Below are 24128 nucleotides of genomic sequence, written 5' to 3' on the forward strand. Positions count from 1 at the left end.
AATAAAAAAATAAATTAAAGAAACACACTTAAAAGGAGTGCATCTCATTGTATATAAGTTATACCTCAACAAAGTTGATTTAACACTTAAAGATATAAATAAATATAATGCCCCAGCAGGGATCTTTTTTAAAAGGTTGAAAATATTTTAAAATAAAAATTCCTGGATGGTGAGTCAGGGGGCCTGAGTTCAGTCACTGTCAGTAACTTGAAGGTTTACTCTCTTCCAGGTACCTTGGACTTGGAGAAGTGCCCTGCATACACTTTCAAAGCACTTTGTACTTCTCGACATCAGTTAATAATTTCACACACACACATGTGTGTGAATTTCACACATGTGTGTGTGTCTGCTATCCTGACTAAACCCCGACTTCTCCAGGGCCAGGCACTGCATCCGGCTGTCACTGTGGTGTCCTAGCACCGGTCATGGTATCCACTCTCCAGTAGACACTTGATTTATTACCTGTTGAATGAGTGCATGAATGAAATAATCACTAAAGGGAAGGCACTTGGCCTCTAGGTCAAAGACATTTTGTTCATATCCTTCCAGAGGGATTTTTAGTGAAGGGTAGAGAAGAAAGCCTGGTAGGGAAAGCCAGCCAATCCTTTCCATAGTCCCCCACCCCATGTTTCTATGCATCCCCTCCCTACCCTCAAGGCTGAGTGCGGGGCGGGGGCGGGGGGGGGGTAGGTGAAGAAGCTCTTGGGCTTGGGGGCCACGTCCTAGATTCCAGGGAGCACTTCTCAGTTTTCTCATCTGTTCAGTGGGGATCAGGGTAATAGTTACTACGGGCTGTGAGAGGTACTTGGGAAAACACAGCATAGGGGTTAAAGTGTTTCAGGTTAAAGTGATCATCACCTTCCTAATAAACTCCCTTCATGGACCTGAGCACCACCCTCCCTCCCACTATCACAGTCCTTACACTTCTGGGGGTCAGTTTACTCCACTCCAGAGGTTCTCAAAGTGTGGTCCCTAAGAGCTTGTTGGAAATGCAAATTCTCAGGCTGTACCCTAGAGCCTTCTGGATCAGATACTCTGGGGGTGGGGCCCAGCCATCTGCCTTACACCAAGCCCTCCAGAAGATGCTGATGCAAGCCCAAATTTGAGTCCTTACTGCTCTGCTCTGATATAAGCTCTCCTAAGGAGGGACACTGGGCCTGCGTTGTTCACTTCTCTATCCCCCTGGCCTGGCACAGTAGGCGTGCAACAAGAAATCTGCTGAATGCATCATACCTATGTTAATAGCAGCTAGCCACTGATTGAGGACCTTCTATGTGTCAGGCTAATCGTCTAAACGTTCTGGGAGAATTACCTCAGTTAAGCAGCCATCCCTGCGTTCATTTTACAGAGAGTGCAACCGGGGCGCAGGGAGGCCAAGCTCTGTGTTGTGGGGTCGCCCAGAGGGAGATCCGCTAAGAAATCCCACGTTTGGCAGCTTGGCTCCTTGGGGCTCTCCAGGGGTCGCAGCGGCGCGCGCCTCTGCCGCGCGGCTCGTGCGCCCCGCCCCGCCCCGGGGTCCGCGCGTGTCCGCGAGGCCGCCCCGCCCCCGGGGCCCGCGCGTGTCTGCAGCTCCGCGAGGGCGCCCCGCCCCGCCCCGGGGCCGGCTGGGGGAGGAGCGCGGCGGCGGCGGCGGCGGCGGCGGCTGTGGCGAAAGTGCGGCTGCGGAAGCGCGGCGAGGCGGGCGGCGGCGAGGGAGGAAGCTGGGGGGCGGCGGGCCTTGCGGAGCGGGGCGGACGCCATGGGCCGGCTGCACTGCACGCAGGACCCCGTGCCCGAGGCCGTGGGCGGCGACATGCAGCAGCTGAACCAGCTGGGCGCGCAGGTGGGCCGGGCGGCCGGGGCGCGGGCCAGCGTGGGTCCCGAGGGCTGAGGGAGGGGAGGGGTGTGGGCCGAGGGCCGCCTGGGGGTGAGGAGAGTGGGAGGGACTAGGCAGAGGGGCTTCTGGTGTGCGGTGTGGCGCTGGGGAGATTCAGGGACGGGCTAAGGGGAATCGGGGATCTGAGGCGAGTTTGGGGGGCCGAGGGATCGCAAGAGGCCTACGGCGCAAGCTGAGGGGTCCCGGGGAGGGGGGTGTGGGGACACAGAGGTGGGCGGGAGTCCTGGGAACGAGGAGAATTTGTGGGGGTCTTAGAGGAACTGGGGCAAGTCTCCGTAAGGCTGAAGGGGGTTTGGGGAACTGAGGTAATAGTGGGAGTTTGGCGAGCTGTGGAATTTGGTGGGCCAGGGAGGAACTGAGATGTTCGGTAGGGAGACCAGTGGGGGAAACTGCGGGGGGTCTTGGCATCCAGCGGGGGCCGGGGGAAGGGGGAGCCTGGAGTGGGGGGCAGGTAATCCGCGGTCACATACGGGTTTGGGTAATGGCCAGGCCAGGGTGGGGACTGGAGGGGCCTGAGACCAGGGCCACACCCCTGACCCCCAATTAAGGGGAATATCTGGTGGTCCTCAAAGAAAAAAACCATATACTCTTCACTGTGGCGGACCCCCCCCCCCCCTTGGTAGTAGAGGAGCTGGCAAAGCTGTTTTTTGCTTGTTCAGGCAGCAAATGCCAGCCAGCCAACTTCCTGCCCCTGTGCTGGTTGGGCTGCCCTTTTCAAAGCACCAAGGCAGCCAAAATAAATAGGCTAAAATGACACCTCTCATCACCATTGTAAAGGTGCAGCTATTTCCCCCACTGGGTTGTAACTTCTCAGGAGGTGGGGTCCCTCTCCTTCATCTCAGCATCCCCAACTTACTGTTTTCTCATAAAGTAACACGAATTATAATGCCAGACATACTCTGAAACCCCTTTGTCCAACAGAAAGAAATAAATTGCAAGCCACAAGTCTAACTTTACATTTTCTAGCAGTCACATATAAAAATTAAAAAGAGAGGCGCTTGGCTGCAACTCTTGATTTCAGGGTTGTGAGTTCAAGCCCCACATTGGGTGTAGAGATTACTTGAAAATAACATCATTAAAAAGTAAATAAATAGGGCGCCTGGGTGGCTCATTCAGTTAAGCATCTGCCTGTGGCTCAAGTCATGATCTTGGGGTCCTGGGATTGAGTCCTGCGTTGGGCTCCCTGGCAGGGGAGTCTGCTTCTCCCTTTTCCTCTCCCCCTGCTTGTGTTCCCCCTCTTGTCTGTCTCTCTGTCAAATAAATAAATAAATAAATCTTTAAATAAATAAAAAGTAAATAAATAAAGGGGTGCCTGGTTGGCTCAGTTGGTTGAGCGTCTACCTTTGACTCAGGTCATGATCTCAGGGTCCTGGGATTGAGCCCTCTTTTGTCAGGCTCCTTGCTCAAGAGGGAGTCTGCTTCTCCCTTTGCCTCTCCCTCCCTCCTCCACACCACTCGTGCTCTCTCTAATAAATAAAAATCTTTTCTCTCTAATAAAAAGTAAATAAAAATGAAACAAAATATGTTTTCTTTAATCCACTATACTATCATTTCAACGTGTAATCCATATGAAAATATCAGTGAGATATTTTACTTTTTGATACTAATTTTTCAGGTTCTGCTGTGCACTTTACATTTATAGTACATCTCAATTAGACTAGCCTTTTTCAAGTGTTTAATAGCCACATGTGGCTAGTGGCCACTGTTTATCATACAGCAATTCTAAGTGCTCTTACGTATATTATTAAGCCTTTAAGTCCTTAGAACCACCCTAGGAGGTAGGTACTATTATTATCCCCATTTTACAGATTAAGGAAACTGAATCACAGAGCAGTTAAACAAAAATAGCTGTCATTTATTGAGCATGTACCATGTGGCAGGCATTGTTCTCCAGTGCTTTATGTGTAGCACCCCTAAAAAGGTAGGTGCTGTTGTTATTCCCATTTTATAGATAAGAAAAATGGTTCCGGGAAAGAAATTGACCTGTTTAAGGTCAGGCAGCCAGGAAGTGGTGGAGCCGGGAATTCAGGACCAGATGCTTGACTTTAGATTTTGGGGAATGAAACAACAGAGCTTTGTAGGTGATCTCCCCAACTAGGTAGCTTAGTTTTCACTTGTTTAAACGGCAGGATTTTCTGGAAGATTTCCATTTGGAGAATAAAAAACATTCTGCTGCTAAAAAACTTTTTTCAGGCTACAGGATGATAGGATCCCTAAGGTTACCTCCAACTTGGTATTTATGGAAAAAACATAAACCACATTCTTTAAAATCAGAGCTTGCCCTCATATTCTAACTTTAAAACATACTCTGGGGGCGCCTGGGTGGCTCAGTAGGTTGGGCGTCTGACTCTTGATCTCAGCTCAGGTCTTCCTCTCAGGATCATGAGTTAGGACTGTATTGGGCTCCACGTTGCGTGTGGAGCCTATTTAAAAACAAAACAAACAAAAAACCTACTCTGGATCTTTACCTGTTTGTTTTTTGTTTGTTTGTTTGTTTGTTTGTTTTTAGTAGTCTCTACACCCAGTATGTGGGGGCTCAGACTCACAATCCTTATATCGGGAGTTGCATCCTCTTTAGACTGAGCCAGTCAGGTGCCCCTTTACCTTTGTTTTTTAACACAGAAAGCTTTTTCCTGATGAGCAGTTTACCAGAATCCTTGCCCTGCCTTTTGTTGAATGATCAGATTTTTCCAAGTACCCACTCTGTTAGCTGAATTTATTTTGAAGTCTGAGGCCTAGGCATCAGTGAGAAAAAGAATCAGTGTATCAGTGTGGGCATCAACATTTATTGCTCAGTGCTTGCTTCGGCTGCACATATACTAAAATCAACATTTATTGCTCACTCAGTGGGTATTTTTCTGAATGCCTACTGTACACCAAATAGCCACTAAACCCAGTGGGGTTTGCAAAGGCATGATGGACACAGCCTCTTATGCCGGGGAAGTTGTGATCTGCTAGGTCAGGTCAGAAAACAGAGATGCAGCACAGTACTAAGTGCACCTAGATGTGTTCTCTGATGCCTGTGGCCAGTCCTAGGTAACGTGCATCTTTGAGAATAGGATTAAAAAAATAATTTTTAGAAAGTTTATGAGAGAGGAAATTCAGAAAAATAGAAAGAAGAAAACAAATGGTCTACAATCTCACCTAGCTGTGAATGAAAACAACACATACAGTTAGAAAATTCAAATAGTATTCAAAGGTCTAAATTTTTTTTTAAGATTTTATTTATTTAGGGGCGACTGGGTGGCTCAGTCGTTGGGTGTCTGCCTTTGGCTCGGGTCATGATCCCGGGGTCCTGGGATTGGGCCCCGCATCGGGCTCCCTGCTCCGCCAGGGGCCTACTTCTCCCTCTCCCACTCTCGCTGCCTGTGTTCCCTCTCGCTGTGTCTCTCTCTGTCAAATAAATAAAAATCTTAAAAAAAAAAAAAAAAAGATTTTATTTATTTATTTGAGATAGAGCACAAGCCTGGGGATGGAGGAAGAGGGACAAGCAGGTTCCCCACTGAGCAAGGAGCATGAAGTGGGGCTGGATCCCAGAACCCTGGGATCATGACCCGAGCCAAAGGCAGATGTTTAACCAACTGAGCCACCCAGGCGCCCCCAAAGGTATAAAATTAAAATATCTATTTCTCTTGTCTGCAGAAACTGTCATTTTAATAGTGTCTTGTGTGTCTTTGTAGAAAAAAAGTCTGCATCTGCCTGTATATATATGGGTATCCGTTAAAATCTTTTTTTACACAAAAGGGATTGCATGATATTCCTTGAAATGGCTCTACCATAATTTATTTAACCTGCTGTATATTAATAGACACTTAAGTTGCTTTCAGTTTTTTGTTTTTATGAACAATGCTGTCAATGGATTGCTTTGTGTAAATGTGTCTGGGTTTACTTTTTGGAACATATCTGAAGGATATACTTCCTGCAGTGGAATTACTAGGTCAAGAGATACAAGCATTTAAAAATTAGATACAACTATCAAATTGCCGCCTGGAAAGGTTGTCCCAGTTTTATCCTCTCATCAACAGTGCAAGCATATCTGTTTCCTGGTACTTTCACCAGCACTGGTGTTATCAAACTTTTATTTTTGAAGATCTGATAAGTTAAAAAGTGGTACTTCCTTATTTTACTGATTTGCATTTCTCATCTGGAATGATCTTGACCGTCTTTCCATACATTTACTGGTGAGAATAGTTAAGATTTGATTTCATGGATGGTGACGAGCAGATGAACATTCCAGAAGGAGACAGCTATGCAGATATAAAGGCAAAGAATGGGGAAGGTGTTTAGGGAAGATTTATTCAACAAATACTTAACTGTGCACTTGTAATAACTACGACTCTGACCATCCGAAGGCATACAAGGAACCTTCTCTGCTAAGAGAAGTCTGTGTTTCTTATCAAGATTTAAAATTCTAAGTGCCCTCAGGCAAGGTTCCAGGAGGGAGCCTCAGAAGTTAAGAATCTGGGTAGGTCACTTTCTTGTTGGGAGGGTCATGGTGTCTTGGCAGCAGGACATTGAAGGATAAAGGAGGCTTTGGAAAAGAGGAGATAGGGATGGGGCTCAATGTGTCCTGCAGACCAGATTAGGTTGAGGCCTCACAGGGAGGTTGAGCCTGAATGCTAGGCTCAGGGCTGGAAATGGAAAAGCCACTGGCAGGCTTCTCAGCTGCTCCATTTCTTAAAAGGCCCGGGGTGACATAGGAAATACAGTTAGCCAAAGATCTGACAGTCCACAGATTGCAGGGGGAAATAAGGAAAACTCATAGTCTGAGGACACAGTCTGAAACTAGTCACTGACTTTTCTTGTTTTTACTATATAGAATCAGTAGTTATGCAAGGCTAATACCACTATCATTATGACTGCAGAAAGACAACCCCTGGATCAGGCTTGGTTAAAATGTTTCCAGGGAATATCCATGAAGTTTTTAGAAAGTAGAAACCTCTGTGCAGGTGGGAGTATAAATCCATGCAACTTCTTTGCAAGACAGTTCGGCAACATTTTCTCAGAATTTAAAATGCATATATCATTTGACCTAAGATACATTTTAAAAATGTATTTTATAGACACATATGTCACAAAGAAATATGTGGGAGGATATTCATTGCAGTATTATTTAGAATAACAACAAAGCAGGCACACACCCCCTAAGTATATACAGTTGAATGCTGTGCAGTTGTTAAAAGAATTGGGTAGAGGGGTGCCTGGCTGGCTTGGTTGGAGGAGTGTGCTACTCTTGATCTCGGGTTGTCAGTTCAAACCCCAAGTTGAGTGTAGAGATTACTTAAAGAAAATAAAATCTTTTTTAAAAACGGTAGAGGGATTCCTGAGGGGCTCAGTCAGTTAAGCGCCTGCTTTGGGCTCGGGTCATGATCCCGGGGTCCTGGGACTGAGCCCAGAGTCAAGCTCGCTGCTCAGCAGGGAGCCTGCTTCTCCCTCTGCCTGCCTCTCCCCCTGCTTATGCTCTCTCTCTCTGACAAATAAATAAAATCTTAAAAAAAAAAAAAAAGAGACTGGTAGAATTATATCTACTGACAAGATGAATCTCTAAGATATAATTGGATGAAAAAAAGCAAGGTGCAGGGTGTAGGTTCACTATCATCTCCTTTGTATTTTTTTTTTTTAAGATTTTATTTATTCATTTGACAGAGAGACACAGCTAGAGAGGGAACACAAGCAGGGGGAGTGGGAGAGGGAGAAGCAGGCTTCCCGCAGAGCAGGGAGCCCAGATGCAGGGCTCGATTCCAGGACCCCGGGATCAGGACGTGAGCAGAAGGCAGATGCTTAAGAACTGAACCACCCAGGTGCCCCATCATCTCCTTTGTATTTATTTATTTATTTTAAAAGATTTTTATTTATTTTTAAAGATTTTTATTTATTTATTCATTTGAGACACAGAGATAGAGAGAAAGCATGAGCAGGGAGAGAGGCAGAGGGAGAGGGAGAAGCAGCCTCCTCGCTGAGCCAGGAGCCTGATGTGGGGCTCGATCCCAGGACCCTGGGATCATGAACTGAGCCGAAGGCAGACGCTTAACCATCTGAGCCACCTAGGCGCCCCATCTCCTTTGTATTTAAAAGAAATTAAATTCAAATGCAATTCTGGGAAGGCCACAAAGGTGTTAGCAGTAACCACCTGTGGGCAGTGGGACTGAATTGGGGGGGGGGGCAGGGAGAGTCATTTAATTTTATTACTAAAAAAAAAGTGAAAACAAACTTTTAAAAATAATAAAATAAAATCTTAAAAAAATAAAGAATAAGAGGAGCACCTGGGTGGCTCAGTTATTAAGCATCTGCCTTCTGCTGGATTCCTGACCCCAGGTCGGGCGCCCTGCTGGGTGGGGAACCTGCTTCTCCCTCTCCCACTCCCCTGCTTCTCCCTCTCCCACTCTCCTGCTTGTATTCCCTCTCTCGCTGTCTCTCTGTCAAATAAATAAATAAAATCTTTAAAAAAAAAAGAATAAGAGACTGTTCTAGGACAGTAGATAATAAAGTGTAAACTCTACTGTTTTGTCATATACATAATGTTTATTGTGGGGAAGAAACCCAGAAAATATGGATAGACAGAAGAAAATAAAAATCACCCAAAATCCCACTACACAGAAATAACTGCTTTGAAAGACAAGGTAGAGAAAAAAAAAATGTATATATGTTAACATTTGTGGGGTGTGGAAGAAGAAGAAATCATTATTTGGATTGGCTTATGTTTGAATAATAAATATGTGGAAATATAAACAAGAAAAAAGCAACTACTATTTTTTTTTAATTTTTTTTTTTTAAGATTTTATTTATTTATTTGACAGAGAAACACACAGTGAGAGAGGGAACACAAACGGGGAGTGGGAGAGGGAGAAGCAGACTCCCCGCTGAGCAGGGAGCCCGATGTGGGACTCAATCCCGGGACTCCAGGATCATGACCTTAGCCGAAGGTAGTCGCTTAACCAACTGAGCCACCCAGGTGCCCAAAAAGCAACTACTATTAATCTTCCAGTGATCTCCCTCTCAGGTTGTGTGTGTGTGTGTGTGTGTGTGTACATACATACTTGGACCCTTGAGATATGTATGTGCGTGTGTGTGCATACACTCACAATCGCAATATGTATCTCCCAAGTGTTCCAATAAAATATACGAGTTTTTCAGACAATATAGTAGTACTGATATATTGACACTGGGTAGTGGGTGTTGTGCATATTTGAACTTTAAGATGATCAAACAGGTATCAACACCTGTGTGTTCTCTCAAGAGTCTATAGTTGGATGGGACGGGGGAACGCTGACCCAGGAGTAGAATGTTACTGAATTTCTGTGTTATTCTCTTCACAGCAGTTCTCGGCCTTGACAGAAGTGCTCTTCCACTTCCTAACTGAGCCAAAAGAGGTAAAGTACCTCGTGATAAGGAGAGTTCCTGAGTGTGGGTCTACAGCCCTGAGATGCTAAGCAAGTGAAGGCCTGCTTTGTTCCCTTTCTGCAGGTGGAAAGGTTTCTGGCTCAGCTCTCTGAGTTTGCCACCACCAATCAGATCAGTCTTGGCCCTCTCAGAAGCATCGTGAAAAGCCTCCTTCTGGTTCCAAACGGTGAGTAGCCTCTCTTAGCAGCTGAGGCCGGAGATGTTACTTGAATTCTTTCAGTCCACAGAGTCGGCAAGCTGCTCTGGGCACTGAGCCAGTGCATTCGGTAGAGAACCAGGCGTGGGCAGGACTCGAAGTCTAGGGAGGGAAGCCAGGTACACAGACAACTGCAGGAAAATGTAACAGAGTACAGCTCAAAGTGCAATCTGCATCCCAGCTTCTATCCCCAAACTGCTGTCTGGTCCTCTGCACAGTAAGTACAGAAATTGAGAATAAGCATTTAGAAGCTTTTATAGCAATTCGGTAAAAATTTTTGAAACCACTGGTTTTGGGCGCCTGGGTGGCTCAGTTGGGTAAGCGTCTGCCTTCGGCTCAGGTCATGATCCTGGAGTCCCAGGATCGAGTCCCGCATCGGGCTCCCTGCTCGGCAGGGAGTCTGCTTCTCCCTCAGACCCTCCCCCCTCTCATGTGCTCTCTCTCATTCTCTCTCAAATAAATAAATAAAATCTTTAAAAAAAAAAAAGAAACCACTTTTTTTTTTTTTAATGGGGCTTGTATTTTTTTTTTTAAGATTTTATTTTTAAGTAATCTCTACACCCAGTATGGGGCTCAAACTCAACCCCCAAATCAGGAGTTGCAAGTTCTACCGACTGAGCCAGCCAGGCACCCCAGGGGCTTTTATTTTTTTTTATTTAATGTGGTAAAATATACATAATGTAAAATTTACCATTATAACTATTTGGGGCTTATATTTTGTAACATTTTTTTAAATTTTTCATTGTACTTTACAAAAATATTAGTCCATGATGGATTGAAAATAAAAAAGTTCTTTCACTGCAGATGGTTTCAGAAGTAATATGCCTAAGCAATCAGGAAAAGTTTCTAGCCAGGAGGGAGGTGATCACAAAGGTTTAGCTGTAGGGATATCCATCATACCACTGTTTTGATGATACAGAAAAATTAGAAACAAATTGCCCAGCAGTTAGAGATTAGTATAATGCGCTGTGGTCTGTTTTTACAGGGGAATATTGTGGTGGTCAAAAATTCATGGTCTTGAGTTAGGTAGATGTGGGTCTGTCAGTTGCTGAGTAGTGTCACTTTGTCCAGGTACCCAGTCTCTCCCAAGCCTTAGCAACAACCCCTCTCCTAACATTGTTCCGCCAATCTGAGCTTTTTCTTGGTATGTGAAGGGGGCTTGTTTTGAAGATTGAGATAATGTAAATGATATGCATAATGTAGTACCTCAGTAAGAGGTTGCTCTTATTTTTCAAATTCTGTAATAATTTAAAAAGATGCTGATGAGGAAAATGTAAAGATATGGAAAATCGTTCACAATATTACTATTTAATAAAAATGATAGTTTATTATACCACAGTCCTATTTTTGTAAAGAAAAAAAATGTTAACTGTGGCTATATCTGGGTGGAAGGACTACAGGCTGTCTTAATTGTTTATTTTTTACTGTATATTGTCTAAAGAGATGCTAGATTTGGCAATTTAATCACAAGTTAATTTTATGTAAAGAGAGAGGCGACGTTTGAGGCTAGTCTCAAAGAATGAATCAATGTTGACCAGGCTGAGAGGAGGTAAAACAGCATCCCTGGTTTGCACATTTTACAAATTGGCAGTAGACTGATCTTCCCAAGCTCTCAGCCCAGTGGTGCACTGAAAGTTGGGAGCCTCATTTGTTTGTTCCTGTTGGGTGCCTTCGCATATCTTAGTGCAGGTCCTTTCCTTTGCCTGTCCTTTGCTCCTGAGGTTCTGGGGGCTTGAATCAGAACATCCTGAGGTTTCCAGCTGTGAAATTTTCTCATCCTCTGTATGATTCTTGCATTTGTTGCTCTTGTGGTGGGTTAAAGGCATGTGAACCAAAGGCTGGATGACAATGTGCAGTCTTTTGTAACACGGGAATAAATTTTCATTGCAAACCTACAACAGTGCAGAGTCAGAAGTGAAAAATCCCTATCTGCTCTCCTGACACCATCGCATTTGGTGTATATCCTTTTATATTTTCACGTCCACTGGCAGACACGCACATAGACATTCATGTAGTTTTGTTTTTCATGACTGGTAGTAAACCATAAAAGTGCTCTTGCATGGGGCTCCTGGGTGGCTCGGTCGTTAAGCGTCTGTCTGCCTTCGACTCAGGTCATGATCCCAGGGTCCTGGGATCGAGCCCCGCATTGAGCCCTGCATCGGGCTCCCTGCTCAGCAGGAAGCCTGCTTCTCCCTCTCCCACTCCCCCTGCTTGTGTTCCCTCTCTCGCTGTCTCTCTCTTTGTCAAATAAATAAAGTCTTAAAAAAAAAAAAAGTGCTCTTGCAGCTTGTATTTTTTCCTGTGTGGTACGTCATGCATGGAGATTTCTCCATGTCGACTTCATTCTTCTGAGGACTATAATGTACCATGTGCTGGGTGTCTCTTCAGCTGGTCGGGGGTTTCCTGTTGCTGCACATCTTTGTAACCTTCCACTCTTAGAAACAGTGCCACAGGTGGCTCAGTTGGTTGAGCGACTGCCTTCAGCTCAGGTCATGATCCTGGAGTCCTGGGATCGAGTCCCGCATCGGGCTCCCTGCTCAGCGGGGAGTCTGCTTCTCCCTCTGACCCTCCCCCTTCTCATGTACTCTCTCTCATTCTCTCTCTCTCAAATAAATAAATAAAATTAAAAAAACAAACAAACAGTGCCACAGCGAATGGCCTCAGGACATTGTACACTCTCCCGTGTGAGTGTTTCTGTAGGGTAGGGGCCCGGGGTGCAGTGCCAGAGTTGTCGTTCTCATTCTGGCCTATACCTGTGGGGATGGGTTTGTCTCTGGGTAGAGACCTGTCTACCTGACAGCTGTTGTAGACACTGATTTTTCAGGAGACTTCGGTCTTCTGGTGTCCCTGCCTCCCTTCTTTCCAGTCTTCGTTAGCTCTGCTCCCCACCCCCTCAGTCCCATCAGACTGCCTTCAGTCCTCCCCAACCCGGGAACTCCCACCCCTGTGCTGCCTCAGAAAGCCTTCCTAAACCACTTCAATCCGCAGTGCCCTCCCTTCCTCTCAGCTCCCGAGAGATGGTTTTTATCTATAGTTATCATTTTGGACCATAATCGTTTACAGTTTTCTATTGCTCGGGCTGTTTTACATGTGTCTGTTTTGTGGCTTTGACAGAGAGCTTGTTCTTTGAAGTCCGGGGAGGATCTTGTACTTCTTTCCTGAGCCAAGGTTACAAGTAAAGTGATGACATAAAGCAGATGCTTAGTACATGCTGCATGAGTTGAACTGAACTTGGGAGATCCTATGACCCTCCCAGGGGATGTTGGGTGTATATTTTTTAGGCAAGATTGATTGTCATTGTTTATAGCAGATCATTTTCTATAGGTGCAGAGAACCCTGAGGAACTCATAGCATACCATTCAAGAGGTGGGCTTGACAGGCTCACGTGGATTTGAGTGTTAGTCACATCACCTATATAGCTATTCAGCCTTGGTCAAATCAGCCTCCGTTTCTTATCTGAAAAACAGTAATAAGAGCAGTATGGTTATGCATTAGGAATGAATGAGTTAATATATGCAAAGTACTTAATACAGTGTTGGCTAAACTTTAGCTTTATGTATTGATAGTTTAGTTAATTTCAGTCCTATGCCTTCTCCCGATTATGAGGACTAAGCGTCTGAGGGCGTAGCTTATAAGTCACTTCTCTTCCTCAGCCCAGAACAAGTTCTTAGTCCTTCCTGCCTCATTGTGAGCAGTAACATCTCCACCTCTACTCTTCCATGCCTGGTTCCAACCTCGCCTGGAGGACACTCCTGCAGCACAGCTGGGGATCATGTTGCTCCTCACAACTGTTGACTTCGCATGGTAAGGTCCGTAATCCTCAGTGTGGCATTCCAGGCTTTTTCCTAATGTCATCTGAAATGTAAGGGCCTCCAGGTCCTCACCCTCTTCCTTGTCCCTCATCCTGGGCCTGCCTTGCAGTAAGGCCTCCTCATAGAAGTACAGCTTGTCAGAGCTGGGGGAGCCGCCACCCTCCAGATCAGTTGTCCCCAAATTGGTGTTTTCTTCCAGAAAAGGCTTGTGTGGTCAGCCAAAAGCAGGAAATACTGTCCCCTCCCACTCCCCCAGCCTTGGAATCTTGGAGAGACATACATATTAACATATCTCAGGCTCTGAAAAGGCCCACAATAAAGAAACCTGCTTATCCAGTATCTGAGAAACAGTTAACCATGAAACCCATCTTCTTCCCCTCCTACTCTTTCTTCTTGCAGGGAGCGGGTCAGGTAAAAGCTTTTTGTAAGTGCTGATCTAGTCTAATCTTTGTCTTACAGATAAAGAGACAGAGCCTTAGAGAAGGGAAGTGACTTGCTTAGGATCTTACAGAGGAAAAGCTGGGGCCAGTATCTCCCATGGTTGGCATAAAGCCCAGTGGCTTTTGTTTTTGTTTTTTAATGTTTTTCTTTTACTACTTAGTATGTAATTCTTAAAAACACCTGACTTCAGTAGTTATCAGCCCATAGCCAGATTGTTCCATCTACACCCCTCCCACTTCTCACTGCTGTCCAAACTGGATTATTTTAAAGCATACCTCAGAGGTCATATCATTTCATTTCTGAATACCTAGTCATTATCTCTAAAAGATAAAGGCCCTTTTCCCCCTTATCAAACCACAATGCCATTATCGTATCTGAAATTAAAATATGCAGTCAGTGTTCAGATGTCCCCATTGTCTTGTGCATTTTGTTTGTTTGTAGTTGGTTCCTCTCATCAGGATCCAGGGAGGGTCCCCACATGGCATTTGGTTGCTGGATGGCCCTTGTGTGTTTACTTGTCACCATGGCTACTTAACAGCTTTGATATCTTGAGCCAAGTTACTGAACCTCTCTGAGAATCAGTGTCCTCAGAAAACAGAGCTTATAATAGGAGTTCATACATCATTATAAGAATAGAGAAAGATACTAAATGTGAAATACTTCAGTGAGTGCAGTGCACTGCTTGTCTTTTAGACACAGGTAACTCCTGGATTACAGATAACTTGGCTGTAGGGCTACTGTTTAAGCCTGGTTTTATTTTAATACTTAGCAAGATATCTGGCCCTTGTGGGTAACTGATTGTTTGTTTGTTTTTTTAAAGATTTTATTTATTTATTTGAGAGAGAGGATGAGAGGAGAGAGAGAGCACATGAGAGGGGGGAGGGTCAGAGGAAGAAGCAGGCTCCCTGCCGAGCAGGGAGCCCGATGCGGGACTCGATCCCGGGACTCCAGGATCATGACCTGAGCCGAAGGCAGTCGCTTAACCAACTGAGCCACCCAGGTGCCCGATTGTTTTTTAAGAAAAGGTGATAACTCCCCTTCTCCTTTCCCAAAGGAGTTCTTTGTGGCTGGGCAAAAACAGAGTAATCAGCATTGAACAGTAGTCACAAATGGTACTTTTTTTTTTAAAGATTTTATTATTTGACAGAGACAGCGAGAGCAGGAACACAAGCAGGGGGAGTGGGAAAGGGAGAAGCAGGCTTCCTGCTGAGCAGGGAGCCCTACTCAGGGCTCGATCCCAGGACCCTGGGATCATGACCTGAGCCGAAGGCAGATGCTTAATGTCTGAGCCACCCAGGCGCCCCTCACACATGATTTTTTTTTTTTTTAAGATTTTATTTATTTGAGAGAGAGAGAATGAGTGAGAGAGAGCATGCACATGAGAGAGGGGAGGGCCAGAGGGAGAAGCAGACTCCCTGCTCAGCAGGGAGCCCAATGCGGGACTTGATCCCAGGACTCCAGGATCATGATCTGAACCGAAGGCAGTCACTTAACCAACTGAGCCACCCAGGCGTCCCATCACACATGATTTTTAATCAACTGTTGAGCTAAGTTCCCCAGGACTCCCAGCCTCACCCGCTGTATTTATTACTTTTCTCTGTGGCACTTTTCAGTCATACTCTATATGGCTTTCTTACTTGTTACATTATTGTTGTGGTCTTTTGCTTCCCAATAGAATGTAAGCCTCACAAGGGCAGACGTTGTCTTTGTGGGTCATTGATGTTTCCCAGCAGCTAGCATAGTGCTGGCACTGAGCAGGTCCTCAGTAAATGCACATACAGTGACTATGACTTCTGTCTTTCCACGAGCCTCAGAGAAGTGGATTCAGCTGGTCAGCCTTTAGGGTCAGTAATCACTGGCTGAACGTGCCTTACTCTCTCCCATCTGCTTCCTTCTCCTGGAGTTTTAACCAATGCTTAGTTCTGTTCCTTGGGCTTCCCTTATTACACTGAAAAAGTTTATATAGATTTTTGACTAGAAGAACAATACACTAGTTTTCCAACTGTTTCCTGGCAAAAGTAGAACCCTCACCCTGGACATACACCTTTGTCTTGTCCCCCATAGTGTTTGATGGCAATAAGGGTTTGCCTAAGGCAACTGTTCGGTGAAAATTGGTGCTCAAGGACTTTATAAACCATCTCAGATGGTTATCTGTGTTTAAAGAAGGACATTCTCAAATTTCCCTAAGTGGCATGTTCTGGGGACTCCAGCCCTGGATTTATAATTTTCTTTCTGTCTGACATAGAGTCAAGGCTTCAGGTCTGTCATGTGCTTAGGACAAAGGAATCACCAAAGGAGAAAGCTGAAAAAGAAGTTAAGAGCTATAATTAACAATACTGTATTATAAACTTTAAAACTGCTAAGAGCTTAGATCTTTTTAAAGATTTTATTTATTTATTTGAGAGAGAGTGAGAGAGAGCATGAACTGGGGGAGAGGCAGATGGAGAGAGAGAGGCAGACTCCCCACCAAGCAGGAGCTCGATGCAGGGCTCAACAGACTGAGCCACCCAGGTGTCCCAGTAAGAGCTTAGATCTTAAAGGTTCTGGGGGTGTCTGGGTGGCTCAGTCGGTTAAGCGTCTACCTTCAGCTCAGGTCATGATCTCAGGGTCCTGGGATCGAGCCCCGAGTAGGGCTCCCTGCTCAGTGGAGAGTCTGCTTCTCCCTCTCCCTCTGCCTCCTCTTCCTGCTTGTGCTCTAGCTCTGTCTCTCTCTCAAATAAAAATAAATAAAAATCTTAAAAAAAAAAAAAAGATCTTAAAGGTTCTCAGCACAGAAAGGAGATGACAATTATGTGATGTGATAGAGGTATTAGTTAATGCTGTAGTGGCAGTCATATTGCCATATATAAATGTATCAGATCAACAGGTTGTACACCTTAAACTTACACGATGTTATATGTCCATTGTATCTCTCCCTCTTTTTTTTAAGATTTGCTTATTTATTTGAGAGAGAGAGCCTGCACGCTGGATTGGGGGAGGTGGAGGGGAGGGGTAGAGGAAGAGAGAGAAGCCTGAGGCAGACTCCCCACTGAGTGCGGAGTCAATTCTATCTTGATTAATTAATAAAAAGAAAGATTAATTAATTAATCAAGGGCTTGAAGCCTAGCATGATGTAAATATATTTTTTGAAGTATGGCTTGGGACACAACAATGAACAAAATAGACCAAGTCCTTTTTCTCATCAAACTGATACTCTAGTGGAAAAACCAACAGTAAACGTGTCACGTGAAGTTGGGTGGTTAAGAATGCATCGCAGAAAAGTACAGCAGTAGAAGGGTACCGGTGAAGAGCAGCTCCCCTTGAATTAGAGTAGCCAGGGGTCCTCTTGGAGGTGAGATTCAAGGAGGAGCTGGAAGGACATGAGGGAAGGGACCCGTGCAGATTTGGGAAAGAGCGTCCCCAGCAGAGGGAATTGCAAGGGCAAATACCAGGAAGTAGGAACCTGCCCGGCATATTATAGGAAAAGCTGAGGAAGCGAGGGAGAGAAGAGCTTAGGGGTTCTAGAGGTGGCCAGTCCTTTAGGGCATTGTAAGAGCTCTGGATTTTATTGTGAGTGAAACCGGAGCTATTAAGAGGGTTTTGAGCAGGGCAGAGACACGGTCTGACTGACTCAAGTTTTAACAAAATCACCTTGGCACCCAGGCTGCTGTGTGGATGCACCAAAACCTGGACACTGTTTCTGACATTTTATCTTCCCTCCTGACATTGCTAAAGAGCTTCGCACGTATATTTCAGTGTGCTCTCTGGAGCACATCTGTTGGGGGACTCGTTGACAGTGCAGTTGTTGACTATGTGGCTTTGCCAGATTTTCTTCCCAAAAGCTTAATCTTTCTGATCTTTAGTTTCCTGGTAAATTAAAGGCTTCAGTAGTAATCCCCACTTCAGAGTACTTTGGGATCATCAAGCAAAATACTGGATTTGAGCTAGATATACACTAAGGAGCTGTGCGTGTGGTAGTTACGAATTAATTGAATTGGCTAGGAAGTGGCCGTCTTGGAGGGCCTTTATGGCCAAGGTTCCCTGGTGTCTTGCCTTTTTTATTTCCCTATGGCTTCCTTGCTCAGTCTGATTTTGGCGATAAAAGATTTCCTCCCTTTGTTTATATGGTTTATTTTGCAGGGGACAAACAGCCTCTAGGATTGTTTTTCAGGAGTGAGCTGGGGGTGGGGAGTTGAGCTTAGGGTATTACTCCAGGGCCCTCTCTGATGGTGGTGGATGTCCCCTTATTCTTTAATTAGTCATCTTCTGGAAGACTAAGAAGTGGAAAATTTTAAAGCGGTTGCCAAATTGTGACTCTAGGCTATAACCGGAGGTTAAACATTTAGAAGCCCAGATTGCTGGCAACACCGTGTTCTCAGGAATTGGACCTCGCAAGCAGAACAAAGCAGCCCCCACAGGGGAGTGCTCTCAGGGCTTCTGAGGGGAAACTTTGCCTGGCCCCTTTGGAAGTGACTTGTGAATCGTAGAGGCCAGCTGTTAGTCCATCTTCGATTACCTCCAGAGAGCTGATTTTCTGTGGCAGCTCTGTCCAATAGAACTGTCTAAATAGGGGTGCCTGGGTGGCTCAGTTGGTTAAGCAACTGCCTTCGGCTCAGGTCATGATCCTGGAGTCCCGGGATCGAGTCCCGCATCGGGCTCCCTGCTCGGCGGGGAGCCTGCTTCTCCCTCTGACCCTCCCCCCTCTCATGGAGTGCTTTCTCTCTCTCTCTCTCTCTCAAATAAATAAATAAAATCTTAAAAAAAAAAAAAGAACTATCTAAATAGATGGAAATGGTCTCTGATCTATACTGTCCAGTACTGTGGCCACCAGAGCCATGTGGCCATTGAGGACTTGAAAGAGTGCAACTAAGGGACAGAGTTTTAAATTTTGTTTAATTTTAATTAATTAAAATTTAAGGGGGTGCTAGGATAAAAATAAATAAAATTTAAATAACCCCACATCTTTAGTGGGTCTGTATTGCACAGTGCAGCTCTAGGCTATTGCCCTTACGCCCAGCCTGACATTGAGCTCCCCGACTTGGCTCCAGGAATCCGTGGCCTTATTCTTTCCTCGCATCAGGTACCCCCAGGCCCAAATCCATAAAGTCATTCTTTTTTTTTTTTTTTTTAAGATTTTATTTATTTATTCATGAGAGACAGAGAGAGAGAGGCAGAGGGAGAAGCAGGCTCCCAAGGAGCAGAGAGCCCGATGCGGGACTCGATCCCAGGACCCCGGGATCATGACCTGAGCCAAAGGCAGACGCCCAACCATCTGAGCCACCCAGGCGCCCTCCATAAAGTCATTCTTGTTCTCTAACTTCTTTCACAGTTTCTAGAGGGGTCAACGCTTGTGTTGTACAAGAAACAAAGCATGCTGTCCCATTCTCCAGTTGCTTCCTATGTGCCTTTTTTCCACAGCTGGATTGAGATTTTCCTGGAGCTAGCCATGTCTTTTGTGTATCCCCTTTGTCCTCTCTCATATCGGTTGTGTCTGTTGATAATTACTGCCAATTGATTAACTGATACGCCCTTTTTAACTGATTTCTCCCATTTCCCAGGTGCCTTGAAGAAGAGTCTCACAGCAGATCAGGTCCGGGCCGATTTCATAACTCTTGGTAGGTCATTGCCAAGGTTGCTCAGGGTGACGGGCCTGGCGGCTCTTTATTATGTTAAAGTCTCTTTCTGTTCTCTTACAGGTCTTAGTGAGGAGAAAGCCACTTACTTTTCCGAAAAGGTATCATAATTCCGCTTAATCAAGGTTAATTAAGTTTGTTTGCTTTTATTTCATGAAAAGAAACAAATGAGAAATGTCGACTAAGGAAAAACCATCAATCATTCTGTGTCATTTCCCCAGCTTAATGGCTTTCATGCAAATGACATACATACATACAGTGTTTAAACGGCAGTATTTAGTGCATCTCTAATGTTTTGCATCTGATTTGACTGACTTTAATTGTCATGCAGTTTTTGTCCCAAACTGGGACTAAATCTTGGAATGAAAGAAAACACTTATATCGTCTTCTGCCCCTCTTTACTGCCCCTATATCCCAGATCTGTACATATAGGCTGGACCCTTGGTTCTGCAGTCTTCCCCTGGTCTGTATAAATACTAAGCATTGCTGTGTTGGGGGCAGAATGAAGAGGGGGCTTTTTCCCCATTGTTATGACTTTGGCTCTTTGGTTTTATTTCAGTGGAAACAGAGTGCTCCCACCCTTGCTCGATGGGCCATAGGACAGACTCTGATGATTAACCAGCTTATAGATATGGAGTGGAAATTTGGAGGTAACTAGTTAGAGCCAGTCCCAGATCATGTGGGGGACGTAGGGTGGGGTTGCAGAGGCCTTCAGTTAGTTTCCATGGGGAGGACATGTCCTCGGTCCTCACGGACTGTTGGGGCCAGCAGCTGCTTCTCCATATTGGCATTTGGCAGCTGTTTCCATCCATGGCTCTCAGTAAGTTGATTTCCTGAAGAGCACGTTTTGCTGTGCTCATACTCGTCCCTATACGGCTTCTGCTGGACAGCCTGCAAGATGGGGGTGTTCAGAGTAGGTCCATTGTCAGCCCATCACTTACTACTTTTCTCTTTTGTGTCACAGTAACATCTGGGAGCAGTGAACTGGAGAAAGTGGGAAGTATTTTTTTACAAGTAAGTCTCCTGATCTGTGAAAATGGGTAGATTTTTGACTTGGTGAAAAATTATTAAATCGACATTGGATTTTTTTAAGTGGCTGTTCACTGGAGTGCCTTGTGTACTTCAGAGAAGTGTTGTCAGCCAAAAACGTGGTCACTAACACACCGACTCTCAGATTAATATGATCCGGAGATTTTTCTTAAAAGCTTGATTGTTCTGTAGTCATGAGAATTGTTAGAAGTTTTTGGTGATCGTGGATCCAGATTGCTCCTGTTTGACTCTCAAGTCAGAAGCTGGATGCTTCGATGTTTTAGTGTTAAGGATTTCAAGAATTTTTTTGCCCTGTTGTCATCATTTTAATTTAAACTTTTATTTCCTTTGTGTTTTTTTAAATCAGTTAAAGTTGGTGGTTAAGAAAGGAAATCAAACTGAAAATTTGTACATAGGTGAGTCTGAATTCCTATTTGAGCCTTTTCACTTTTTCCATGTTCTCCTCAGTCAGTGGGCTTGTGAAGCACCACAGAGATCATTTCTTCTAGAAAAAAAGTCATACCTGAGCTGTGGAGTAGCCATTCCACTGCCTCTCCTCTCATAAATAATAAGCCATCAGCAGGTTGGAGACCCCACAGTTGAAGAGCCTCTTTGAAAAAAAGGAAAGCACAGGGAGAAGGGACGGCAAAGATTGAAGAGCAAGCAGCTCTTGCTGCAAAAGTCGTGCTGAACATCCTGAATAATGCCCTTTCATCTCTTTGTGCTGTGGAGTTATGCCATTTTTAAATTCTCTACTTTTGTATGGAGCCGAGAACCTTTCTGTGTTCAAGGCTCTCAGTTCTTTATTATGGTCAATTACCCATCAAGAGCTGCTTAGATGTACTAAGTCGAAAAAGAAAAAAAAAATCTCTGGGTGGAAATTCATTTTCTTGGATGATTCTGTGGAGTTGGAAACATTTACCTGAAGCTGAATTTTCTCTCCCCAGAATTAACCTTGCCTCAGTTCTACAGCTTCCTGCACGAGATGGAGCGAGTCAGAACCAGCATGGAGTGTTTGAGCTGATTTCTGGCCCCTTCCCTGCCCCCTTCTCTTCCATGGGTGGCTGCTCTGAGAGGCACCTCACTCACAGGCCTGTGGGGTGCTGATAAGGGCCCTGCTTGCTTCTTGGGAGCCCAGGTGCAAAGGTTTCTGGAAAACAACGGGATTAAGTACTTAAAGAGCCCTATACGATTACTCTGTGAATTCTTTGTTAAGAGAACCTCCAGCACCTATCTCCCAGGACACTTTTTAGGTATTCAGACAGGCTATTACTGCATCTCAAATTCAGGGGAGGAAGTAAATGGTTACCTCCCCATCAAAGTTCCAGAGTAAACAGATGGTGCCATCACTCAAGATGCACGCTGATCACCCTCCCCTCAAAAAAGCAAGGGCTTATTTATGGCTGACACATGTGGGGAGCCCCCAGCGATTTTGCTACACACTCTGCATTTGTGGTGGTGGTGGTGCATTGCTAATCAGTTTTTAATGGGGCACCTGTGTGTAAATACTTGCTTGGTCTGCTCTGAAAAGAACTGAGGCCAACCTCTGTCCTCATTTCCGGTTGTGCCCTGTTGTGTTGTAATGAGGCTATTTTAGCTTGTTTTGGTTCAGGCTGACCTTCTCTGTTGGTTAGATGATGAATAAAAAAAAGGTTCTAAAGAAAAGGTCTGAATCTAGTTGTCTCTATGCATGGATGAAAGAGTCATCTGCCTTGCAGAGCGCTAGTGCTCTAATCTTCAACATTTATTTTCCTGGTTTTGTTGAAGGCCCTGAGTCTTCAGTGAAATTAGCTGTAGTCCGAAGGTGGTATTTGTAAGAGCAGTTCAGGGGAGACTCGGGTTAAAAACATCATGAAAAGCATGAGTGCTTCGTGTTCTGATGACTTTAGGTCCCCACCTAGCATGTGATTTCTCCTCAGGAATTTTTTAAAAATTTTGAATAGATAATACATGCCCATGGTTCAAAAGGTACATTGTAAAGTAATTCCTTCTCACCCCCATTCCCCAGTTACCTAGTTCCTTTCCCCAGGTAACCACCATTATAGTTTATGTTCTTCCAGACATATTTTTGCATTTGCAAGTACATAGGCATGGAGGTTGATTTTCTTCCCACACAAGTGGTAGCATAGTGTAAACACAGCATCCTGTGTCTTGCTTTTTTTCTGCTTCACTTGGAAATCATTCCACATCTGAACAGAGAAAGGGAAAAACTAACAAAAAAACAGAGCAGCCTCATTCTTTGTAACAGATGCACCATGTTTCTTCAGATGGATGATTTTTTTTAACTGGTTTTCTACTGGTAGGTGTTTAGGTTGGTTCTATTCTTTTTCTCATATAAATGATGCTGCATTTGAGTATTTTTGTATGTATGTCATTTTGCATGTGTGGAAGTATATTTATAAAGTAAATATATGGGTGTGGAATTGCTGGGTCAAAGAATATGTGCATTTATCAGAATATAAAAAGGAATAAAGCAACAAGATCCTTCTACTTTACCTCCCATTTACTCGGTTTCCCTACTGCCCTCCTCCAACAGATTACCCCTGCTATTTGTTTCTTAAATATCCTTCCAGAGGGTTTTCCCCCCACATATAAGCAATAGGAATTTAAATTTTTACACTCTTTTTGGTGTTTACACAGATGATTATACACTATATATACTATCCTTAATATATCTTGGAGAACTTTCCATATGAGGACATAAAAGTACATTCTTTCCTGTGGCTGTAGCATATTCACAGAACCATAGAGAGATTGATTGATTTTCAAGGATGGGCTCACATGATCGTGGAGACTTGGTAAATCAAAAATCTGCAGAATTAGGGCGCCTGGGTGGCTCAGGGTTAAGTGTCCAACTCTTGATTTCAGCTCAGGCCATGATCTCAGGGTCATGAGATCTAGCAGGCTCTGCGCTCAACAGGGAATTGGCTTGAGTATTCTCTCCCTCTCCCTCTCTCTCAGCCCCTCCCCCTGCTCGCACACACAGCATGCATGCTTTTTCTTTCAAATCAATAAGTAAAATCTTCAAAACAAAACAAAACTGTAGGATAGGGGGGGCACCTGAGTGGCTCAGTCGTTAAGCGTCTGCCTTCGGCTCAGGTCATGGTTCTAGGGTCCTGGGATCGAGCCCTGCATCGGGCTCCCTGCTTGGTGGGAAGCCTGCTTCTCCCTCTCCCACTCCCCCTGCTTGTGTTCCCACTCTCGCTGTGTCTCTCCCTGTCAAATAAATAAAATCTTTAAAAAAAAAAACCAAAAAAACCCTGTAGGATAGGGGTGCCTGGCCGGCTCAGTCAAAAGACCATGCAACTCTTGATCTCCAGGTCATGAGTTCAAGCCCCACATTGGGTGTAGAGATTACTAAAAAAAATAAACTTAAATTAATAAATAAAATCTGCAGGAAAGGCTGTCAGGCTGGAGACCCAGGAAAGAGTTGGGTCCAAAGGCAGTCCACTAGAAGAATTTCTTCTTGCTCAGGGAGGTAGGGGAATAAGTCTTTGTTCTATTAAGATCTTCAACTAATTGGATGAGGCCCACCCACATTTATGGAGGGAATCTGTTTTATTCTGATATAAAGTTTCACCAATTTAAATTTTTTTTTTAAGATTTTTTTTTTAATTTGACAAAGAGATAGCAAGAGCAGGAACACAAGCAGGGGGAGTGGGAGAGGGAGAAGCAGGCTTCCCGCTGAGCAGGGAGCCCGATGTGGGGGCTCGATCCCAGGACCCTGGGATCATGACCTGAGCCAAAGGCAGACGCGTAAC

The 24128-nt window shown here is 44.7% G+C and overlaps 1 protein-coding gene across 4 annotated transcripts in view; it reads left to right on the forward strand.

Moving 5' to 3' along the window:
• Positions 1 to 1653: 1653 nt before the first annotated feature.
• Positions 1654 to 24128, forward strand: part of COMMD7 (COMM domain containing 7) — a 53926-nt gene continuing 31451 nt past the window's right edge. The window contains exons 1-9 of one of the 4 annotated variants that reach the window (XM_064572935.1): positions 1654 to 1822; positions 9196 to 9246; positions 9341 to 9443; positions 19264 to 19320; positions 19402 to 19439; positions 19898 to 19988; positions 20303 to 20352; positions 20735 to 20783; positions 21315 to 22032. In XM_064572935.1, the coding sequence (XP_064429005.1) occupies positions 1739 to 1822; positions 9196 to 9246; positions 9341 to 9443; positions 19264 to 19320; positions 19402 to 19439; positions 19898 to 19988; positions 20303 to 20352; positions 20735 to 20783; positions 21315 to 21391 (600 nt within the window). In that variant the 5' untranslated portion in view covers positions 1654 to 1738 and the 3' untranslated portion in view covers positions 21392 to 22032. Of the gene's footprint in view, positions 1823 to 9192; positions 9247 to 9340; positions 9444 to 19263; positions 19321 to 19401; positions 19440 to 19897; positions 19989 to 20302; positions 20353 to 20734; positions 20784 to 21314; positions 22033 to 24128 lie in introns of those variants that run through there. The other 3 variants (XM_045885536.3, XM_045885537.3, XM_045885539.3) reach the window with 3 other exon arrangements.

This window comes from Mirounga angustirostris, unplaced genomic scaffold, assembly GCF_029215605.1.
Source record: "Mirounga angustirostris isolate CCGP_5_RB_7025 unplaced genomic scaffold, mMirAng1.0.hap1 SCAF_10, whole genome shotgun sequence".
Classification (NCBI taxonomy): Eukaryota; Metazoa; Chordata; class Mammalia; order Carnivora; family Phocidae; genus Mirounga; species Mirounga angustirostris.